The 20,569-nt window shown below is 46.8% G+C and overlaps 1 protein-coding gene across 1 annotated transcript; it reads right to left on the minus strand.

Moving 5' to 3' along the window:
• Nucleotides 1–3,151: 3,151 nt before the first annotated feature.
• Nucleotides 3,152–9,879, minus strand: LOC121861270 (mucin-6-like). The gene is made up of 3 exons (XM_042358915.1): nucleotides 9,764–9,879; nucleotides 6,915–8,208; nucleotides 3,152–3,559 (listed from the first exon to the last, which is right to left on the minus strand). The coding sequence occupies exons 1-3, from the start codon at nucleotides 9,877–9,879 to the stop codon at nucleotides 3,152–3,154; spliced, it is 1,818 nt and encodes a 605-aa protein (XP_042214849.1).
• Between the last annotated feature and the right edge of the window lie 10,690 nt (nucleotides 9,880–20,569).

Below are 20,569 nucleotides of genomic sequence, written 5' to 3' on the forward strand. Positions count from 1 at the left end.
GGACCCTCTGGGTTCTATTGACCGCGTTAAGTGGGGTACAACTGTATTATTATTATAATTATTATGATTATGATTATTATTATTATTATTATTATTATTATTATTATTATTATTATTATTATTATTATTACCCCTTTATTATTAGTACATTTTTGCCCCCCAGGCCCCGATGTGGGTCAGTGACCTGTGCCCAGGTGAGCTAATCCCCATAAACAAAAAAATATAAAAAAAATATAAAAACTTAGTTAAATAAGTATATTAAATTTTGTTTATATGATATGGGTGTGCAAGGAGCTGTGTGTTCTCCACTCTTCCTGAGTATTTATTTGGGCAAACACCACTGTATATGTACACCCACTAAAACATTATTTGGCACTCTTGTCATATTGTATCACGCCGTAAGGGTGCCCAATAATTTTTTAGTGGGTGTACAATATATTGTTAATACTGTAAACAAAATAATGTATACTGCTACTATAGTGTATATTCTCTACTGTACTCTACTGTACTCTACTCTACTGTACTCTACTCTACTGTACTCTACTCTACTGTACTCTACTCTACTCATCAGCAGATGCTGTTGCCTTGAACCTAGAGTAGGCAGACACTGTCCACTCAGCTGAATGTAATACGTAACTGTAATCACGTCTTAACACTTGCAGTGGGATGATTGATTGTGGTAATTACATCCCTGGCAACACAACAGCTTATGTCACTTGTCGTCAAATGAAAATTAAGGCTTAAAAGACTAAAATCAAATATTATAATGCAAAAAACATAAGTAATAAATAACAAAGAACTTTTTTAACAAAACATTTAAAGGTTAATAGATAAAACTCAAAGCTTGTGTAGAAGACCACCTTCCTCCACTACCCACTCCCCCCGAGCACCATAGAGGTGTACGATAAAGATCTCCGAGACTGGGGCACTCCACCAGGAGGTGTCAAACAGTCACTAGAGCCAGACAGTCATCACAATGGGGAGGAGGCGTCCTCTCTATTAAAAAACCATGAGTCAGCCATGAGTGGCCAATACAGAGGTGGGCCAAAGCAGTCTCTTGGTGGTGTGGCAGTCCTTGATATCCCCAGACACCCAATGAAGGGTGGATGCTGCAGAGCTTGTTTGCTCCGACAGCATCCAGCATATGGCAGCTCTAATTACTGGCTTCATATGAGAGGAAGGTGGAGGGAATGATGTGCTACAGGGCAAGAAGCAGCTACTTTCACCACAGCATCAGCACACTCATTCCCCTTCTACCCCACATGGGCCACAACTCGGCAAAAACGTCTTTCCAGCCCCGATGTTGGATGAGAAACAGCCACTGTAATATATCTATAACAAAGGGATGGGACAATGAGACACTAGCTAAGGCCTCGAGAGCATTGTGAGAATCACTCAAAATTGTAAAATCACTATAAGGTTGAGAAAAATAATGTTGAGGACAAGTAAAATACCTGAAAGCTGTGTTGTAAAAATAGATGCCATAGTGGGGAGACTAACGTCCCAACAGAAGTTGGGAAAGACTGCCCCAAACCCCACCCCTGTATCCAACTTACAGCCATCGCTGTATACAAGAATAGCCCCTCTGAGAGGAGGCATGACCTAAGAATAGAGAATGAACCACACAGGGTGGGAATAAATCCTTCCTTTCATTAAAATATTGACTAACTTCAAGGAGAAGCCACGGAGCGGCACTCAGGAGCCGCATGGGGCATATCTGAACAGGAGGAAGAAGAAGAATACTTACAACCTCCCTTACCCTGAAGCTGAAAGGTCATTGGGGGGTTGGATGCTGAGTGTAGTGTGGGGACATAGTCTCGTCAACTACACAAGCGTTGGTTACAGACTGTGGAAGGTGGTGGAGGTTCAACCAACACTGGTCCTGGAGATACTGTTGTTGAAGATCAAGGGGTGGCTCATCAGCATCAACTAGTAGACATGGGTTTGGTGAAGACCTGAAGGCTCTGGTCACAAAGTGCACCCCAGCATGATGAATAGAGTTCAGTGTATCGAGTCTAGCTTCAGTGGCTGAGGAGTACACCTTACACCCGATAACCTAGTTTGGGTCTAACTAACATTTTGTAAAGGTGTAGCAGAGTTCCTCAGTCAGTGCCCCTATATGTGTGCCCCAAGACTCAATAACTTAAGAGCATGATGGCAAGACTCTTTGAGGTAACTAATATGTGGCTGCCACATAAGCTGTTGTCAAAGATAATGCTCAGGAAATGGGTGTCTGTGACAAATCACACATGACGACCATAAGAGCTGGGTGAACACCTCGGAGGTGGCAGAAATGTATGGCAACAGCCTTCAAGGGAGAAAATCTGAAACCATGCTCTGTGGTCCAACGTGAAACTTTGACTAGTGCAAGTTGCAAAAGACATTGAGCCACTGACATGCGGGAAGCTGCATACCAAATGACCGAGTCATCTACATACAATGAGAGTGATACACCACCTGGAACCGATGCTGTTACCCCATTTATTGTGATGGCAAATAGCGTCACACTCAAGACACTGCCCTGAGGGACCCCGTCCTCGTGAATATGTGGTGCTGACATTTCTGTGGCAATGCAGACCCAAAAGTGAGACATCCCAACAACTCACCTATTATTGATGGTAAATATTCCCGCAAGCTAAAATTGGTATAGCTCCTTAAGGATGCCTAAACTCCAAGCTGTCGTATGCTTTTTTAGGTCAGAAAAATAATGCAAGCCGGATGCTGGTGACGAGCAAAAGCCTCAGAGACCGAGGACTCAAGACGAACAATAGCATCTGTTGTTGAATGTTTCTTCTGGAAGCCAGATTGATATGGTGAAAGTAGGGCATGCTTCTTCAAGCAGTATACTAATTGCTAGTTGACCATCTTTTCAAACAGCTTGCAGATGCAAGAGGTCAGATCCATGGGGCGATATTTTAATGGGTGAAGACCCTCTTTTCCAGTCGTCTTGAAAGGCAGGACAGTAGCCTCCCGCCATGAAGATGGAAAGGAACCCTCTCCCCAGCTCATATGAGTGCCAGGTCTCTTGATGCCTGCTTGACCCTAGCCTCACTGTGACCAGCCGATTGACTTGATCGGGACCAACCAAGCCATCTGTATAGCTGGAATAGGGGACGAAAGAGGTGTGTTGCTAGCTGCATGGCGCTGCCGCTCATCCTCCAGGACTCCCGTCTCTCAGCATTATGGGGCGCCACACACGGTGGTCTGTGCTGGGGTTGATGCTGCTGGTCTGTGCAGGGGGTGATGCTGCTGGTCTGTGTTGGGGGTGATGCTGCTGGTCTGTGCTGGGGGTGATGCTGCTGGTCTGTGCCGGGGGTGATGCTGCTGATGCTGCTGGTCTGTGCGGGGTGATGCTGCTGGTCTGTGCCGGGGTGATGCTGTGGTCTGTGTCTGTGCTGCGGGGGGTGATGCTGCTGGTCTGTGCTGGGGTGATGCTGGGGTGATGCTGCTGGTCTGTGCTGGGGGTGATGCTGCTGGTCTGTGCTGGGGGTGATGCTGCTGGTCTGTGCTGGGGGTGATGCTGCTGGTCTGTGCTGGGGGTGATGCTGCTGCTGCTGGTCTAATAATAATAAATAATAATAAACGGTTTATTAATAGAGTTGCAGCCGGTGGCTGAAAATATACAGACTTACATTTGATTTAGACATAATGATATAATATGCATTGAATACATTTACAGGGCTGTACAGTACATAAATCAGGAGTTGTTTATTATTTTAGCAATAGATGGGATGGTGCTGTTCTTATATCTATCGGTACGGGCTCTTATGGGCTGTATTTTGTTGTAGTGGCGGACTGCGCGAGTTGGGTGGGGGGCTGCAGGAGGTGGCGACGACGAGGGTGGTGCAGTAGTCCACTGCCAAACCTTTCCAGTGCTTGGTGGTGGAGGTCACTGAGGGATGGCATTTCCAGGGTGGAGAGAGCGTTGGTGTAGCCGGAGTATTCTGCGCCGTGCATGATTTTGCAGGCCCTTTTCTGTACCTTCTCTAGCTGACGTTGTTGGGTGGAGTTGAGAGAAGACGACCAGGCTGGTGACGCATATGTAAGTTTAGGGAGAATAAAGGTGTTGTAGATGGTCCTCAGCTCTGGCGTGGGTGTCCCAAGTGACCTAAGTCGTCGTAGCATGTCGAGACGGTACGAGGCTGCCTTGACTGTGTTATTTACATGGGCCTTCCAGTCAAGTTTGTTGTCTATAGTTACACCCAGGAGTTTGGCAGACTGCACCAGCTGGAGAGGATGGGCACCGACTGTGACTGCTGGGGCTTGCATTGGAGTGGTGGCGGTATTGATGTGCATGACTACGGTTTTGGTGTGGTTGATGGTGACCTTGTTCTCCGTAGTCCATGCCTGTAGCCTGTCCAGGGTGCCTTGTAGCGATGAGTACAGGTCCTCCCCGACTTACGACGGGGCTAGGGACCCAAATCCAGGTCGTAAGTCCGACATGGTCATAAGTCCAACGTTGATAAAAAATAAAATTAAATAAAAACATAAAAAAAAAAAATAATCAATTTGTTTTTTCAATTTTTTTTTTAAAATCTACAATGAAATACAGTACACTAAACATAATACATTATGAGGAATGGATACAGTACAGTAAAAGTAATAAATAATGAGGAATGGATACAGTACAGTAAAAGTAATAAATAATGAGGAATGGATACAGTGTGACTGAGCACTTACCTTAAATGTAGTCAGCTGAATGCACACGGGGCCCCCATAATTTTCTATTTACAGGATACATGGAGACTATATTAATTGGAAGAAGCAGAAGAGGAGACAGGGCTGGGTGGGTCATCAATGTCGCTTCCTTCAGACAGGTTTATGTACTGTGGAAACTTGCTGGTTGAAGGTATTGGATCATCTTGAGGGAGTGAAGAGGCAGCACTGGTGGGGCATGATGAGACAGCACTGGGGGACTTCTTGAAATAGATGTCCAATTTAGACTGCACAGTTTGGTTTTTCTTTTCATTATAAATTACTCTGTAGCAAGCAAGTGCATCTTGGATCGTTCTGTCAACTTTGGCATAATGCTCATAATTTTGATCCATGCCATCAAACATTTGCATTGCTTTATTAATTGTAGCAAATGCCTCTGTCCATATGTTTCACTGAAAACTTTTTGGGGGGTGCAGGTTCTTCTTCTACATTTTGTCTCTCTTCTTCCTCTGCAATTTTCTGTGCATCTAGTTCAATAAGATCCTCGTTACTGAGCTCTTCTGCTCCACTTTCAACCAACTGTCCAACATCTTCATTATCAATTTCTAACTCCAGCTGTTTACCTAACTCCACTATCTTGTTACTAATATCCGAAATAACTTCATTTTCATTAAATCCTTTGAAACTGTGCACATATCTTTTCAGGATTTTCTTCCATATTCCATTCATGCAATGTTTTGTAACCTGATTCCATGCTGCACTAATGTTCTTTATACATGACAAAATGTTGTACTCCTTCCAAAACTCTCTGAGCGTTTTCTCACCTTCAGTAGCAGCAACAGCCTGAGCGAAGGTCGTGCGTAAATAATACGCTTTAAAGGCAGCAATAGCACCTTGATCCATGGGTTGGATGATAGAGGTAGTGTTAGGTGGAATGTACACTACCTTAACATCAGGGTGCATGTCGTCCAGGTGTGGTGGTTGTCCCGGAGCATTATCCAAAATCAGTAAAATCTTGAATGGAATTCTTTGTTGCAGACAATACTCCTTGGCTCGTGGAATGAAACAAGTCATGAACCAATCCTCAAACAGTGCTAGGGTCATCCAGGCTTCTTATTACTGCGATAAAACACTGGCAGTGTGTGCTTGCTGACATGTTTAAAAGCCCTGGGGTTCTCTGAATGATAGATCATGAAAGGCTTTAGCTTGAAACCAGCAACATTCCCCCCCAACAGAAGTGTAATTCTGTCCTTGAATGCCATGAATCCGGGCATTGTTTTCGCGTCTTTGTGGATGTATGTCCGCTCAGGCATGAGCTTCCACAATCATCCAGTCTCATCCACATTGAATATTTGCTCAGGCAAATAATTTCCTTCCACGATCACATCATCTATCTCCTCCTTAAAAGCTTCGGCAGCACCAACATCGGCACTTGCTGCCTCTCCACTCACCTTAACATTGTGTAGACTGTACCGTTTTTTAAATATATCAAACCACCCATGACTTCCTGTAAAGGTTTGATCACATTCATCTCCTGCCTGCTCCTTCAGGCTTTGGAACAGGCTTCTTGCTTTAGCCTGTATGGTTGGAAGGCTTAAGGGTACACGCTTCTGTATCTGGTCTTCTATCCATATCACCAATAGTCAAGTGTGAGAAACCTAGGTCGCGTGAGATTGTTGCTACTGTTTTTCCATTCTCATGCTGTGTTATTATCTTCATTTTCATCTCAAAAGTAATTGCCTGTCTCTTTTTCTTTGGAGCACTACCAGCACTCTCACTTTTACGCTTTCCAGTCATTATAAAGTCAATTAAATACGATAATAACGAAAGTTCACAGCGCGATCAGTATAGGATGCGATAGCCAAACACAAACAAAGCGCTCCACTGAGTGAGTGTACCCACGAGGCGACCCGAGATGCGCCATCCACTCGCCCTGGACGTAAACGTTTCGGTATAGAAAATGCGCGCGTCATTTGAAAATATTTTTGGTCACGACTGCCGCGGTCGTATGTCCCGACGGACGTACGGTCAAAGCAGGTCGTAAGTACCAATGGACGTAAGGCCATGTGGTCGTAAGTCGGGATCTAGCTGTAGTCTGTTGCGGTGTTGTCCACTGAAACCCCTACAGTGCAGTCATCCACGTACTTCCACCTGTGAGGAGTGTCCGATAGAGCGTCGTTGATCAGGATGAGGAAGCACAGTGGTCCCATCTTGGTCCCCTGGGGAACACCGCAGGTGAGGTGTTGGAATGTAGAGACCTGGGGGTGATGCTGCTGGTCTGTGCTGGGGGTGATGCTGCTGGTCTGTGCTGGGGCTGATGCTGCTGGTCTGTGCTGGGGCTGATGCTGCTGGTCTGTGCTGGGGGTGATGCTGCTGGTCTGTGCTGGGGGTGATGCTGCTAGTCTGTGCTGGGGTGATGCTGCTGGTCTGTGCCGGGTGATGCTGCTGGTCTGTGCTGGGGGTGATGCTGGTCTGTGCTGGGGTGATGTTGCTGGTCTGTGCTGGGGGTGATGCTGCTGGTCTGTGCCGGGTGTTGCTGCTGTCTCCTGTGGGGGTGATGCTGCTGGTCTGTGCCGGGGTGATGCTGCTGGTCTGTGCCGGGGTGATGCTGCTGGTCTGTGCCGGGTGATGCTGCTGGTGTGTGCTGGGGTGTTGCCGCTGGTCTGTGCCGTGGGTGATGCTGCTGGTCTGTGCTGGGGCTGATGCTGCTGGTCTGTGTTGGGGGTGATGCTGCTGGTCTGTGCTGGGGTGATGCTGCTGGTCTGTGCTGGGGTGATGCTGCTGGTCTGTGCTGGGGGTGATGCTGCTTTGTCTGTGCTGGGGGTGATGCTGCTGGTCTGTGGGGGGTGATGCTGCTGGTCTGCGGGGTGATGGTGCTGGTCTGTGTGGGGTGATGCTGCTTTGTCTGTGCTGGGGGTGATGCTGCTGGTCTGTGCTGGGGGTGATGCTGCTGGTCTGCCGGGGTGATGCTGCTGGTCTGTGCTGGGGGTGATGGTGCTGGTCTGTGCTGGGGGTGGTACTGCTGGTCTGTGCTGGGGTGATGCTGCTGGTCTGTGCTGGTGGTGATGGCTGCTGGTCTGTGCCGGGGTGATGCTGCTGGTCTGTGCCGGGGTGATGCTGCTGGTCTGTGCCGGGGTGATGCTGCTGGTCTGTGCGGGGTGATGCTGCTGGTCTGTGCTGGTGGTGATGGCTGCTGGTCTGTGCGGGTGATGCTGCTGGTCTGTGCTGGTGGTGATGGCTGCTGGTCTGTGCGGGGTGATGCTGCTGGTCTGTGCTGGTGGTGATGCTGCTGGTCTGTGCTGGGGTGATGCCTGCTGTCTGTGCTGATGCTGCTGGTCTGTGCTGGGGTGATGCTGCTGGCTCTGCTGGTCTGTGCTGGGGGTGATGCTGCTGGTCTGTGCCTGGTCTGTGCTGGGGTGATGCTGCTGGTCTGTGTGATGCTGCTGGTCTGTGCCGGGGTGGTGTGTGATGGCTGCTGGTCTGTGCAGGGGTGATGCTGCTGGTCTGTGCTGGGGTGATGCTGCTGGTCTGTGCCGGGGTGATGCTGCTGGTCTGTGCGGGGTGATGCTGCTGGTCTGTTCTCAAAACCGGCAGCAGGATGGAACTCTGGACCCCCTGGTGACTCACCCAGTTGGAAACCCTCCCCTACCTCTGAGGAGGAAGGAAGGGGCCAAGCCCCCTCTGTACTGCTCACCAAATCATTGGGACTGGCATGCCCCCCCCTGCATCAAGGCGACTCCAACTTGGGTTATGTTACTGACCTGACCTGATGAAATGTCAGGTCATCCATTGTTCGGGTGGGTGAATAGTAGGCATCATGACCTGAAGATGCCTTGATTAAAGATGAAAGCTAAGGATTTCCAGTGTTTCCCACTTACTAACTGTACTGCTCAGTATACTGTAGTATACATAACTGTAATCACTGTTTACGTTCTTAACACTGTATTCTTGGCTGAGATTTTCTGGCGCTGCACAACACAAATGGTACACAGAAACAGCAGCTAGTGAGGGAATGACCTTCTACAATGGCAGCAGAATATGAACTGAGCACATGGGGATGTGTTGGAGCATGATGCAATCTCTCGGAACTCCCGCAAAATTTTTTCCTACGTCCAGAATGAAAATTTGGAAAGAGTTTTCGGAATTTTTCTCAGATTTTTCTAGAAAATGTACCAAATTGTCAACCTGGAAAATCAATCCCAAATCCAGAGCAAATTTCCATCACAGCTGTTCAAGAGGGATCCAGCTAGTGAAGGTATTACTATACAGCCCCGTTGAGAGTGGAATATTTCAATGTGTTGGCTGTGGCACAGTGCCATCACTGTGTTGGCTGTGGCACAGTGCCATCACTGTGTTGGTTGAGACACAGTGCCATCACTGAACATTCACACCGCACGCAGCTGCATCATATGGAGTTTGTTTGTTTTATAAAGTGTCTTTATTCATCCAAACTTTTAGATAATATATTCATGATTATGTGTTTAAAAAATTGTTTGTCTAACATAAGTAGAAGTAATTTTATTGACTTCAGTATCAACATTTGTTACATTTCTTATAAAGAATGGAGTCCCCATCATTATATTGTGTCAAAAGATTTTGTTTAAGGATCACTTGTTGGAAAAGTCTGGTAGAGAATTTATTTAGGATCATTATGGCATCAAATTCATTTCTCTTAACACAATAAGAACAGATATAATTGATTAAAACTTTATACAGTTTTTCACAAGCCATAAATATTTTTGCTCGTGCCTGCGGTCTAGATGTAACGGGAGAGTGTTTCTCCATGCGAGATGACATGCACAGTGTAGAGTCAAGACGAGATGTGTAGTTTAGACTCAGAAAATTTCCCATTAACTGGAAAAATTCCGGAGATGTGGGATTTTTCCGGGTTTGAGAAAGTCGTCTCATTACACTAAAATCTCTCATCCCCGGCTGACGGGGATATCACCGTACTGCACAACGTTATTAAACTGACCACCATTGTTTCGTAAAAGGACTTTTGGTGTTCTCTGCCAGTCTAGAATGTGTTGGTAACAGACTAAGAGTAGTAAAGTTGTTACTAAGATGTTCTTGTTGTGGCCAGGCCTCCTAAATTGTCCGTGCTTACCTCTCCCCAGGGACATGTTGGTGCTGGCCACTTGATACTAGGCCTGGGAACAACTGGACGAAACTCTCACAGCATGTCCGACAGCGTTCAGCATGAAGGGAAATATCATTAGCCATCCGCGGCCAGAAATACATAGGGCGCGTCTGCTCAATGCACGTGTCCTTCCCAGGATGAGCACTATGAGGTGTGTGTTGCACAAGCTTCAAAAGTTAAGGTATCAGAGAGCTAGAGTGATTCTTCTATGAGGTGCACCCACAGTAACCCTTCTACACACTCATTGATCCAGAATTCTCTTATAGCTGCAGGAGACCTGACACTTGAGTTGATTTATCAGTAGGAAAGTCAGTACATAATTTGTGACCAAAGCAGGTCTTACAGCTGACACTTGAACTGAACTAATAACTGTATCTGTTGTAAAAAAATGAGGTATATTTTACCTTTATTTTCTATTACAGTCTCTCCTCGACTTACGACATATTCGACTTACGACAATCTGGACATACGACCGCCATGGTCGTATAAAATATTTTTCACGTTACGTATTTTTGAGTCCCGACGTTTGGTCGTAATGTGACGCCGTATGACAGCGTGGGCTGGGCCGCCTTGTGGTGTACAGCATCAACGTCGTAGCCCGATCAATTGGTGTTTGGCCGTCATTGTTGTTAGTGATCAGGCTGTGAACTGACTAAATTTTCGTTTGTAATTCCCTTTAAAATGGCTGGCAAGCGTTAAAGTGAGAGTTCTCGTGGTGCTGAGAAGAAAAAGGGACAGTCAATTACTTTTGAGATGAAAATGAAAATAATAATGCAATATGAAAATGGAAAAACGGTAGCAACCATTTCACGCGACCTTGGCTTCTCTCACTTGACGATATCAACAATTTGGAAGGACAAGGAACGAATTCGTGAGGTAGTGAAAGGATCAGCACCTATAAAGGGAACAATAATAACGAAAAAAAGACAAGGTCCTCTTCATGAGATGGAGAAATTACTTGTGATATGGATGGAAGATCAGCTGCAAAAGCGTGTACGAGTCCACGGCCTTGCCGGCGGTACAACGGATGCCAAATCCACTGAACTTTGCCCATTAAAGTACCTGTAAAAGAGAGAGAGTGAAGCAACATTGTGGCGAAGAGAAAGGGAAGAGAGATTGTCAACTAAAGGAGTAATGCCTTTGACTCCACCCTATCTAACAGTTGGACAGAAGAAGAGCCACCCCAGATATGAGAGCAGTACTCCAAGTTAGGACGAATGAATCCCTTATATACTTAAAGCAACTGCTACAGGAGTGAAGTAGCTATGGCATCTGTACAGCATTCCCAACTTTCGGGAGGCAGCTTTAGCAATGTTGTGGATGTGTGGCTTCCATGACATATTAGAGGAAATGGTGAGGCATAGAATATCTATTTTAGAACTTGGTTTATTCATTAATCATTTGTCTAAGTGTACAAGTAGCCAAACTGAGTCATCATATAACTCTCAAAGGTAGTAAATAACGTTTTTAGGAAGGTATCTTCATATCAAATACTATACAGTGTGTTATAGTGACCCCCGTTATAAGCTGGTCTACTGAAAGCTCTCACACGAATGCATCTGGCGTTAACAACCTTCTGATACAGCTTATCCTTTTATTTTCAAGTCATTACAAATTACATACAGTATTGTATTTTTCTTTATTATTTTCTTTATTATTGCAATCTGAGCAATATCATGGGCATTGTGAAGCCATTTTGAGGCCATGCACAGTGCACACTTAATATTCTGAGGTCAACAGTAATTATTTTTTACTATACAAAAATGCCTGAGGACAATACCTGTACTACATTAAAGAAAAATATTGGAATTTTCTGATGAAAAGGAAGGTCTAGACCCCCCCAGGTCGACATACCAACCAAATACAAGCAGTTCTATGTGAACTCTGGTGGCTGAAGAGGAGGCACAGGGTGCTGCTGCAGCAGTCGTTGACAATGAGGCATCACTGGACGATGATATGCAGGATTATCAATCTTACCCCCAGTCTTCAGGCAAGCAGAAGGTGATGACTGGTTCTGAATGTGATTGTTTTCATTACTGCTTATTCTGACTGTGTTTCTTATGTCATCTTGATTAAAGTTCAGCAAATTGTAAATCCATCTCAAAATATTTTAGTGCTGTACCTGTATTTTGTATTACTACTGTACAAGTAGTTTAGACCATTAACAATCAGGCATATGATGGAATGTTAAGCACTTTCACAGACATATTCATGATGCATTATAACCCAAACCTACAAAATAAGAGAAAAATAAAAAATTTGATGCAAATTTGCATGAGTTATGGACCCAAAAGTGAAAAAAAATCAAATGTTTTTCTCAAAACATTGTTTTCATCAGCTAGCCCCAGTTACTCAAACACCTCATATAAAGATGGGGACTCCATTCTTTTATATAAAAAAAATAAATAAAAAGATGAAACTGGAGTTTAAAATCAGTTTTAATTAAGTTAGACATGCCATTTATTTTTTTACCCACATAATCCTGAATAGTTTATCTAAAAAGATTGATTCAATAAAAAAAAGATCTGATACAGGCATAAATGGAGCCGTGTGTTACAGCAAAGAGTGTTTTTACTTCACAGGAAAATATTCCCGAGTCAAAACGATTCATATCGTAGGAGCTGTATTTATTTACGGAAACACCAGCGTATTACGTACAATATATTGTTGATACTATAAACATAATAATGTATACTACAGTAAACCTATTTGCGGGGATTAGGTTCCAAGGAATAAGCCTTGTGGCAAAACCACGAATAGCAACTTATACTACCTTCGTGCAATACTATATACCTATACCGTACTGTGTATGATAAACTTAAGTCACCAATGATACTATCCTTTGTATGTGTAAGCTTGGAGCTTGATGAAGTGTACTGTACAGTAGGATGAAAGGTTACTGAAGCATAGGTGGATCATCAGGATCACTGGTGGAAGAGGGTGATGCAGTGGTGGAGAGGCGGATGGTGCGTGGCCGGGAGGGTGGGTGTGCGTGGCTGGTGGGGTGGTGCATGGCCGGGAGGTGGGTGGTTGGGTGGTGTGTGTCTGGGAGGTTTTTTTTTTTTTTCTTTTGAGAGAAAGGAAAGGTGAAAGAAGATTAGAGGGTGGGGAAGGAAGTTATAGTTTGGAAATTGAAGAAATTTAGGAGGAGGTAAGAGACAGCGGGTTGACCGCCTAGCTAAGCTAATACCTGTAGTGTGTTAGGGTTGTGTCATGGGTTAGTTATTGTCTGTTTGTACAGGCACTAGACATCCTACCCTGTCCCATATATGGATGTTTTAAGGGCCTCATTTCATATTCCGCTGACCCTACTGGCGGATGCTGGTCTAGGTTGATTATCTATTGCCTGGCCGTGAGTTGGGGGTGGTAATGGACCTTTGAGATTTGGTAACTTTTTGGGAACCATGTATGGTTGTTGTCGTTATCTGGTGGGAGACTTTGAAGGAGTTCTTGCTCTGATCATTGTATCGTTTGCCAGATTCTGCTGGCCAGGGTGTACAGCTGCTGGTTGATGGGTTTTATTCTCAGGTCTCTATGTATCTCGGCTGTGGTTCTGGTGAAGGGGTATCTCTCACCTGTGACAAATCTTAGGTGGGAGGGGTGGTGCGTGGCCGGGAGGCAGATGGGTGGTGAGGTGGTGTGTGGCCAGGAGGTGGGTGGTGTGTGGCCAGGGGGCAGGTGGTGAGGTGGTGCATGGCCAGGAGGTGGGTGGTGAGGTGGTGCATGGCCGTTAGGTGGGTGGTGAGGTGGTGGGTGACTGAGCGCGTGGCAGGTGGTGTGGCTGGGAGGTGGGTGGCGAGGTGGTGCGTGGCTGGGAGGTGGGTGGTGGTGGTGGTGGCTGGGAGGTGGGTGGTGAGGTTGCAGTTGGTTGGGAAGAGGAGGAGAGTGGTGGAGTGGTGACAGCAGCTGACTGAGTGAGGAAGAGACCAATCAGCTGGGCAAGCGGCTGGTTCTTTCTTGAAAAACATTGTGATTGGCAGCTGTTTCCTCTTGGTTGATTTCTTGGACCAAACAACCGACCAGTCGAGCAGCACCAGTGCCCATGATGTTGGGGTTAACAGTAGTAGCCACCGCTGCCACCACCAGTGTATGATGTTGGGGAGTTAACAGTAGTGGCCACTCTGCCACCACTCTGTGCCATGATGTTGGGGGTTAACAGTAGTATGGCCACGCTGCCACCACCTCTGTGCCATGATGTTGGGAGTTAACAGTAGTGGCCCGCGCACCACTGTGCCATGATGTTGGGGCAGTTAACAGTAGTGGCCCGCTGCCACCACCACTGTGCCATGATGTTGGGGAGTTAACAGTAGTGGCCGCTGCCACCACCAGTGTGCCGCTGATGTTGGGGAGTTAAAGTAGTGGCCACGCTGCCACCACCTCTGTGCCATGATGTTGGGGGTGTTAACAGTTGTGACCACGCTGCCACCATCACTGTGCCATGATGTTGGGAGTTAACAGTAGTGGCCATGCTGCCACCACCATTGTGCCATGATGTTGGGGGTTGAGTGGTATGTATCACACCAATGTGCCGATGTTGGGGAGTTAACAGTAGTGGCCACGCTGCCACCACCAGTGTGCCATGATGTTGGGGTTAACAGTAGTGGCCAAGCTGCCACCACCACCACTGTGCCATGATGTTGGAGTTAACAGTAGTGGCCACACTGCCACCACCACTGTGCCATGATGTTGGGGGAGTTAACAGTAGTATGCTCGCACCATCACTGTGCCATGATGTTGGGGGTTAAAGTAGTGGCACGCTGCCACCTTACTGTGCCATGATGTTGGGGAGTTAACAGTAGTGGCCTGCCACCACCAGTGTGCCATGTTGTTGGGAGTTAACAGTAGTGGCCACGCTGCCACCACGGTGTGCCATGATGTTGGGGGTTAACAGTAGTGGCCATGCTGCCAACACCACTGTGCCATGATGTTGGGGAGTTAACAGTAGTGGCCATGCGCCACCACCACTGTGCCATGATGTTTGGGGAGTTAACAGTAGTGTACGCTGCCACTGTGCCATGATGTTGGGGGAGTTAACGTAGTGACCACGCTGCCACCGCCACTGTGCCATGATGTTGGGGGTAACAGTAGTGGCCACGCTGCCACCACCACTGTGCCATGATGTTGGGGGTTAACAGTAGTATGCGCTGCACCATGCCAGTGTTGGGGGTAACAGTAGTGGCGCTGCCACCACCACTGTGCCATGATGTTGGGGGTTAACGTAGTGGCCGCTGCCACCACCTCTGCCGCGATGTTGGGGTTAACGTAGTGGCCACGCTGCCACCACCACTGTGCCATGATGTTGGGGGAGTTAACAGTAGTGGCCACGCTGCCACCACCGCTGCCATGATGTTGGGGAGTTAACAGTAGTGTACGCGCCACCACCACTGTGCCATGATGTTGGGGGAGTTAACAGTAGTGGCCACGCTGCCACCACCATTGTGCCATGATGTTGGGGGAGTTAACAGTAGTATGCCACGCTGCCACCACCAGTGTGCCATGATGTTGGGGTTAACAGTAGTGGCCGCTGCCACCACCACTGTGCCATGATGTTGGGGGAGTTAACAGTAGTATGCAGCTGCCACCACCACCACTGTGCCATGATGTTGGGAGTTAACAGTAGTAGCGCTGCCACCACCACGGCCATGATGTTGGGGAGTTAACAGTAGTGGCCACGCTGCCACCACCACCACTGTGCCATGATGTTGGGGAGTTAACAGTAGTGGCACGCTGCCACCACCACTGTGCTGCCATGATGTTGGGGAGTTAACAGTAGTACGCTGCCACCACCACTGTGCCATGATGTTGGGGGAGTTAACAGTAGTGGCCGCGCCACCACCACTGTGCCATGATGTTGGGGAGTTAACAGTAGTGGCCACGCTGCCACCACCTCTGTGCCATGATGTTGGGGAGTTAACAGTAGTGCACGCTGCCACCACCTCTGTGCCATGATGTTGGGGAGTTAACAGTAGTGGCCACGCTGCCACCACCTCTGTGCCATGATGTTGGGGGAGTTAACAGTAGTGCACGCTGCCTACCACAGTGTGCCATGATGTTGGGGAGTTAACAGTAGTGCACGCTGCCACACTGTGCCATGATGTTGGGGAGTTAACAGTAGTGGCCATGCTGCCACCACCTCTGTGCCATCAACACACACAACACTGTGAATGATCAACACACACACACACACACCTGACACACAACACTGTAGGGGAAACAAGCCCAACACACACACACACACACACCTGACACACACAACACTGAGAGAAACAAGCTCAACACACACACAAACACACACCTGACACACAACACTGTAGAGAAACAAGCCCAACACACACACACACACCTGACACACAACACTGTAGAAACAAGCTCAAAAACACACACACACACACACACCTGACACACAACACTGAAACAAGCCCAACACACACACACCTGACACACAACACTGTGAAACAAGCCCAACACGCACACACACACCTGACACACAACACACTGAGAAACAAGCCCAACACACACACACACACACACACCTGACACACTGTGAAACAAGCCCAACACACACACACACACACACACACACACCTACACAACACTGTGAGAAACAAGCTCAAAACAACAACACACACACACACCTGACACAACACACTGAGGAAACAAGCTCAACACACACACACACACACCTGACACACAACACTGTGGGGAAACAAGCCCAACACACACACACTGACACACACCTGACACACAACACTGTGAGGAAACAAGCTGAAAACACTCACACACACACACACCTGACACAACACTGTGAGTGAAACAAGCTCAACACACACACCTGACACACAACACTGTCACAGAAACAAGCTCAACACACACCTGACACACAACACTGTCAGTAGAAATAGCTAAACACACCTGACACACAACACTCAGCCAGGTGAAACAAGCTCAACACACACCTGACACACAACACTGTGAGTGAAATAAGCTAAACACACACCTGACACACAACACTGTGAGTGAAACAAGCTCAACACACACCTGACACACAACACTGTGAGTGAAATAAATAAACACACACCTGACACACAACACTGTGAGTGAAATAAGCTAAACACACACCTGACACACAACACTATGAGTGAAACAAGCTCAACACACACCTGACACACAACACTGAGTGAAACAAGCTCAACACACACACACACACCTGACACAACATTCAGTTGGACAAGCTCAACACACACACACCTGACACACAACACTGTAGGTGAATCAAGCTCAACACACACACACCTGACACACAACACTGTGAGAAAACAAGCTCAACACACACACACACACACACCTGACACACAACACTGTAGTGAAACAAGCTCCACACACACACACACACACACACACACACACACACACACACCTGACACAAACACTGTGAGAGTGAAACAAGCTCAACACACACACATACACACCTGACACCAACACTGTGGTGAAACAAGCTCAACACACACACACACCTGACACACAGCACTGTGAGTGAAACAAGCTCAAGACACACCTGACACACCTGTGAGTGAAACAAGCTCAAGACACAGACCTGACACAACACTTAGTGAAACACACACACACACACAAACAAACAAAAAAAACACACACTTGACACACAACTCTGTGAATGAAACAAGGTCAACACACACCTGATACACATAATACACACCTGACTCACAACTCTGTGAATGAAACAAGCTCCAACACACACCTGACACACAACCCTGTCAGTGAAACAAGCTCAACACACACCTGACACACAACCCTGTCAGTGAAACAAGCTCAACACACACACACCTGACACACAACCCTGTCAGTGAAACAAGCTCAACACACACACACCTGACACACAACCCTGTCAGTGAAACAAGCTCAACACACACACACCTGACACACAACCCTGTCAGTGAAACAAGCTCAACACACATTCACACACACACACACACACCTGACAAGTGTATATACTGAATATTAGGTTTTCCTGTAACAAACTTATGACTGACAAATAATATATAATTCCAGTCATAAGGGTAATTTTAACAAAATAATTAGCAGTGCTACTTGTGTATACAAAGTTTACTTACCTGACCTCATAATGGCTGCTGTAGAGGCCTCAGTAATGGTGTGAGTGAGGCAGACGACGCCGGGCTTGTTGGTGAGGAGGGGGAGGCGTTAAAAACATTGTTATAGACAATTGTTTGGCTTTATTTTATAGTTCTTTATAGATTACTTGATAAGGTTGTAAAACAGTCTCTGTATTCCTCTTCATTTTGATGCTTAATTCCACTGATGGGTCATAGTCTTAAATCATATCTGTTAAATTTTTGGCCCACCTGGCTCATGTCCTCAAGCCATACTCTTCTTTTATCATGTGTGACTTTAGCACTGTGTGGTGCAACACTATACTCTAAACACCTTTATCATGTGTGACTTTAGCACTGTGTGGTGCTACACTACCATACTCTTAACACCTTTATCATGTGTGACTTTAGCACTGTGGTGCTACACTACTATACTCTAAACACCTTTATCATGTGTGACTTTAGCACTGTGTGGTGCTACACTACCATACTCTTAACACCTTTATCATGTGTGACTTTAGCACTGTGTGGTGCTACACTACTTCTAATTTGAGTCAATAACTTCAAACACACATTCAACCACTGACACACTCAAGTTTATCTAACACTTCAATTTTCTGTGTCAGTCATGACTTTCTTCACTCTCTATGTACCAGATGCTCAACCACCAGTTAATGGGTGCCACGGCAGTTATCTTTAACTTTAGAATTGCTCTCAGACGAGCCTGACGGCTGAACTCTCAGACAAGACTGGTGGGAGAACTCTCAGACGAGACTGGCGGCAGAACTCTCAGACGAGACTGGTGGGAGAACTCTCAGACGAGACTGGTGGGAGAACTCTCAGACGGACTGGCGGCAGAACCTCTCAGGACGAGACTGGCGGCAGAACTCTCAGACGAGACTGGTGGGAGAACTCTCAGACGAGACTGGTGGGAGAACTCTCAGACAGACTGACAGAACTCTCAGACAAGACTGGGCAGAACTCTACCAGACTGGTGGAGAACTCTCAGACAAGACTGGCAGAACTCTCAGAGCCGAGACTGGTGGGAGAACTCTCAGACCAGACTGGTGGGAGAACTCTCAGACAGAGACTGGTGGGAGAATTCTCAGGCCGAGACTGGTGGGAGAGAATCTCAGACGAGACTGGCAGGCAGAACCTCAGACGAGACTGGTGGCAGAACTCTCAGACAGACTGGAGGCAGAACTCTCAGGCGAGAGACTGGTGGGAGAATTCTCAGACAGAGACTGGTGGGAGAATTCTCAGGCCGGACTGGTGGAGAAATTCTCAGGCAGACTGTGGGAGGAGAACTCTCAGACGAGACTGGTGGGAGGTCTCAGAGGCAGACTGGTGGGAGAATTCTCAGACGAGACCTACGGCAGAACTCTCAGACAAGACTGGTGGCAGAACTCTCAGACGAGACTGGAGGCAGAACTCTCCAGACGAGACTGGTGGGAGATCTCTCAGACAAGACTGCCGGCAGAACTCTCAGACTAGACTGGTGGGAGAACTCTCAGACGAGACTGGTGGGAGAACACTCCAGGCGAGACTGACGGCAGAACTCTCAGACGAGACTGGCGGAGAAACTCAGAACAAGGGCCGGCAGAACTCTCAGACGAGACTGGTGGGAGAACTCTCAGACGAGACTGGCGGCAGAACTCTCAGACGAGACTGGTGGGAGAACTCTCAGACGAGACTGGTGGGGAGAACTCTATGAGACTGGTGGCAGACTCTCGAGCAGGACTGGTGGGAGAGAACAGTCGTGCAGCATGTCACATCATGGTGGACACCCGCAGTTTATAAAATAAGCACCTTACGTTTTTATGTTAATTTATTAGATAAAAGCTTGTGAGGTTGTTTCACAGAGTTGAACTCACATATGTTGAGCTACATTAAGAAATAAATGTAACACTTCAAGGTGACCTGACTCAAGTGGACCTGACTATGGGAGGGATGACCTGACTATGGGAGCGGTGACCTGACTATGTGAGGGGAACCTGACTATGTGAGGGGTGACCTGACTATGTGAGGGGTGACCTGACTATGGGAGGTGACCTGACTATGGGAGGTGACCTGACTATGGGAGGTGACCTGACTATGGGAGGGGTGACCTGACTATGGGAGGGGTGACCTGACTATGGGAGGGGTGACCTGACTATGGGAGGGGTGACCTGACTCTCTGAGGGAGTACCTGACTATGGTAAGAGAGCAGTACAACATGTGTTGTATTAAGGTTGAACAAGAGGACAGAGCTGTCAGGATTATATCTAGTTGGCAAATATATTTATTGAAATGTTAATTTCTTATCTATCTACAGGTACATGATAATTTCTGATAAAACGGTTTTGATGGTACAATAAAAGCAGGAACATAAAGGAGGTATTCCAAAAATATTAATACAGCGTGCCCTTCAAATTCACGGAGTTTAGGTTCTCAAAATGGCCTCAAATAGCTATATCCATAAATAACATTTGCTAACCAGAGGGGGGGGATACATTTTTACCTGTGTTCAAAGAAATATATACTGTATTACCTTTATGTGTTTGACCTTAGGACAATTATTTCTTTCATCTGTATTGTATGTGTGTGTGTGTGTATACACACACACACACACACACACACACACACACACACACACACGCTATAAGAG

The sequence above is a fragment of the Homarus americanus genome, unplaced genomic scaffold (genome assembly GCF_018991925.1).
Source record: "Homarus americanus isolate GMGI-L3 unplaced genomic scaffold, GMGI_Hamer_2.0 scaffold5212, whole genome shotgun sequence".
Lineage (NCBI taxonomy): Eukaryota > Metazoa > Arthropoda > Malacostraca > Decapoda > Nephropidae > Homarus > Homarus americanus.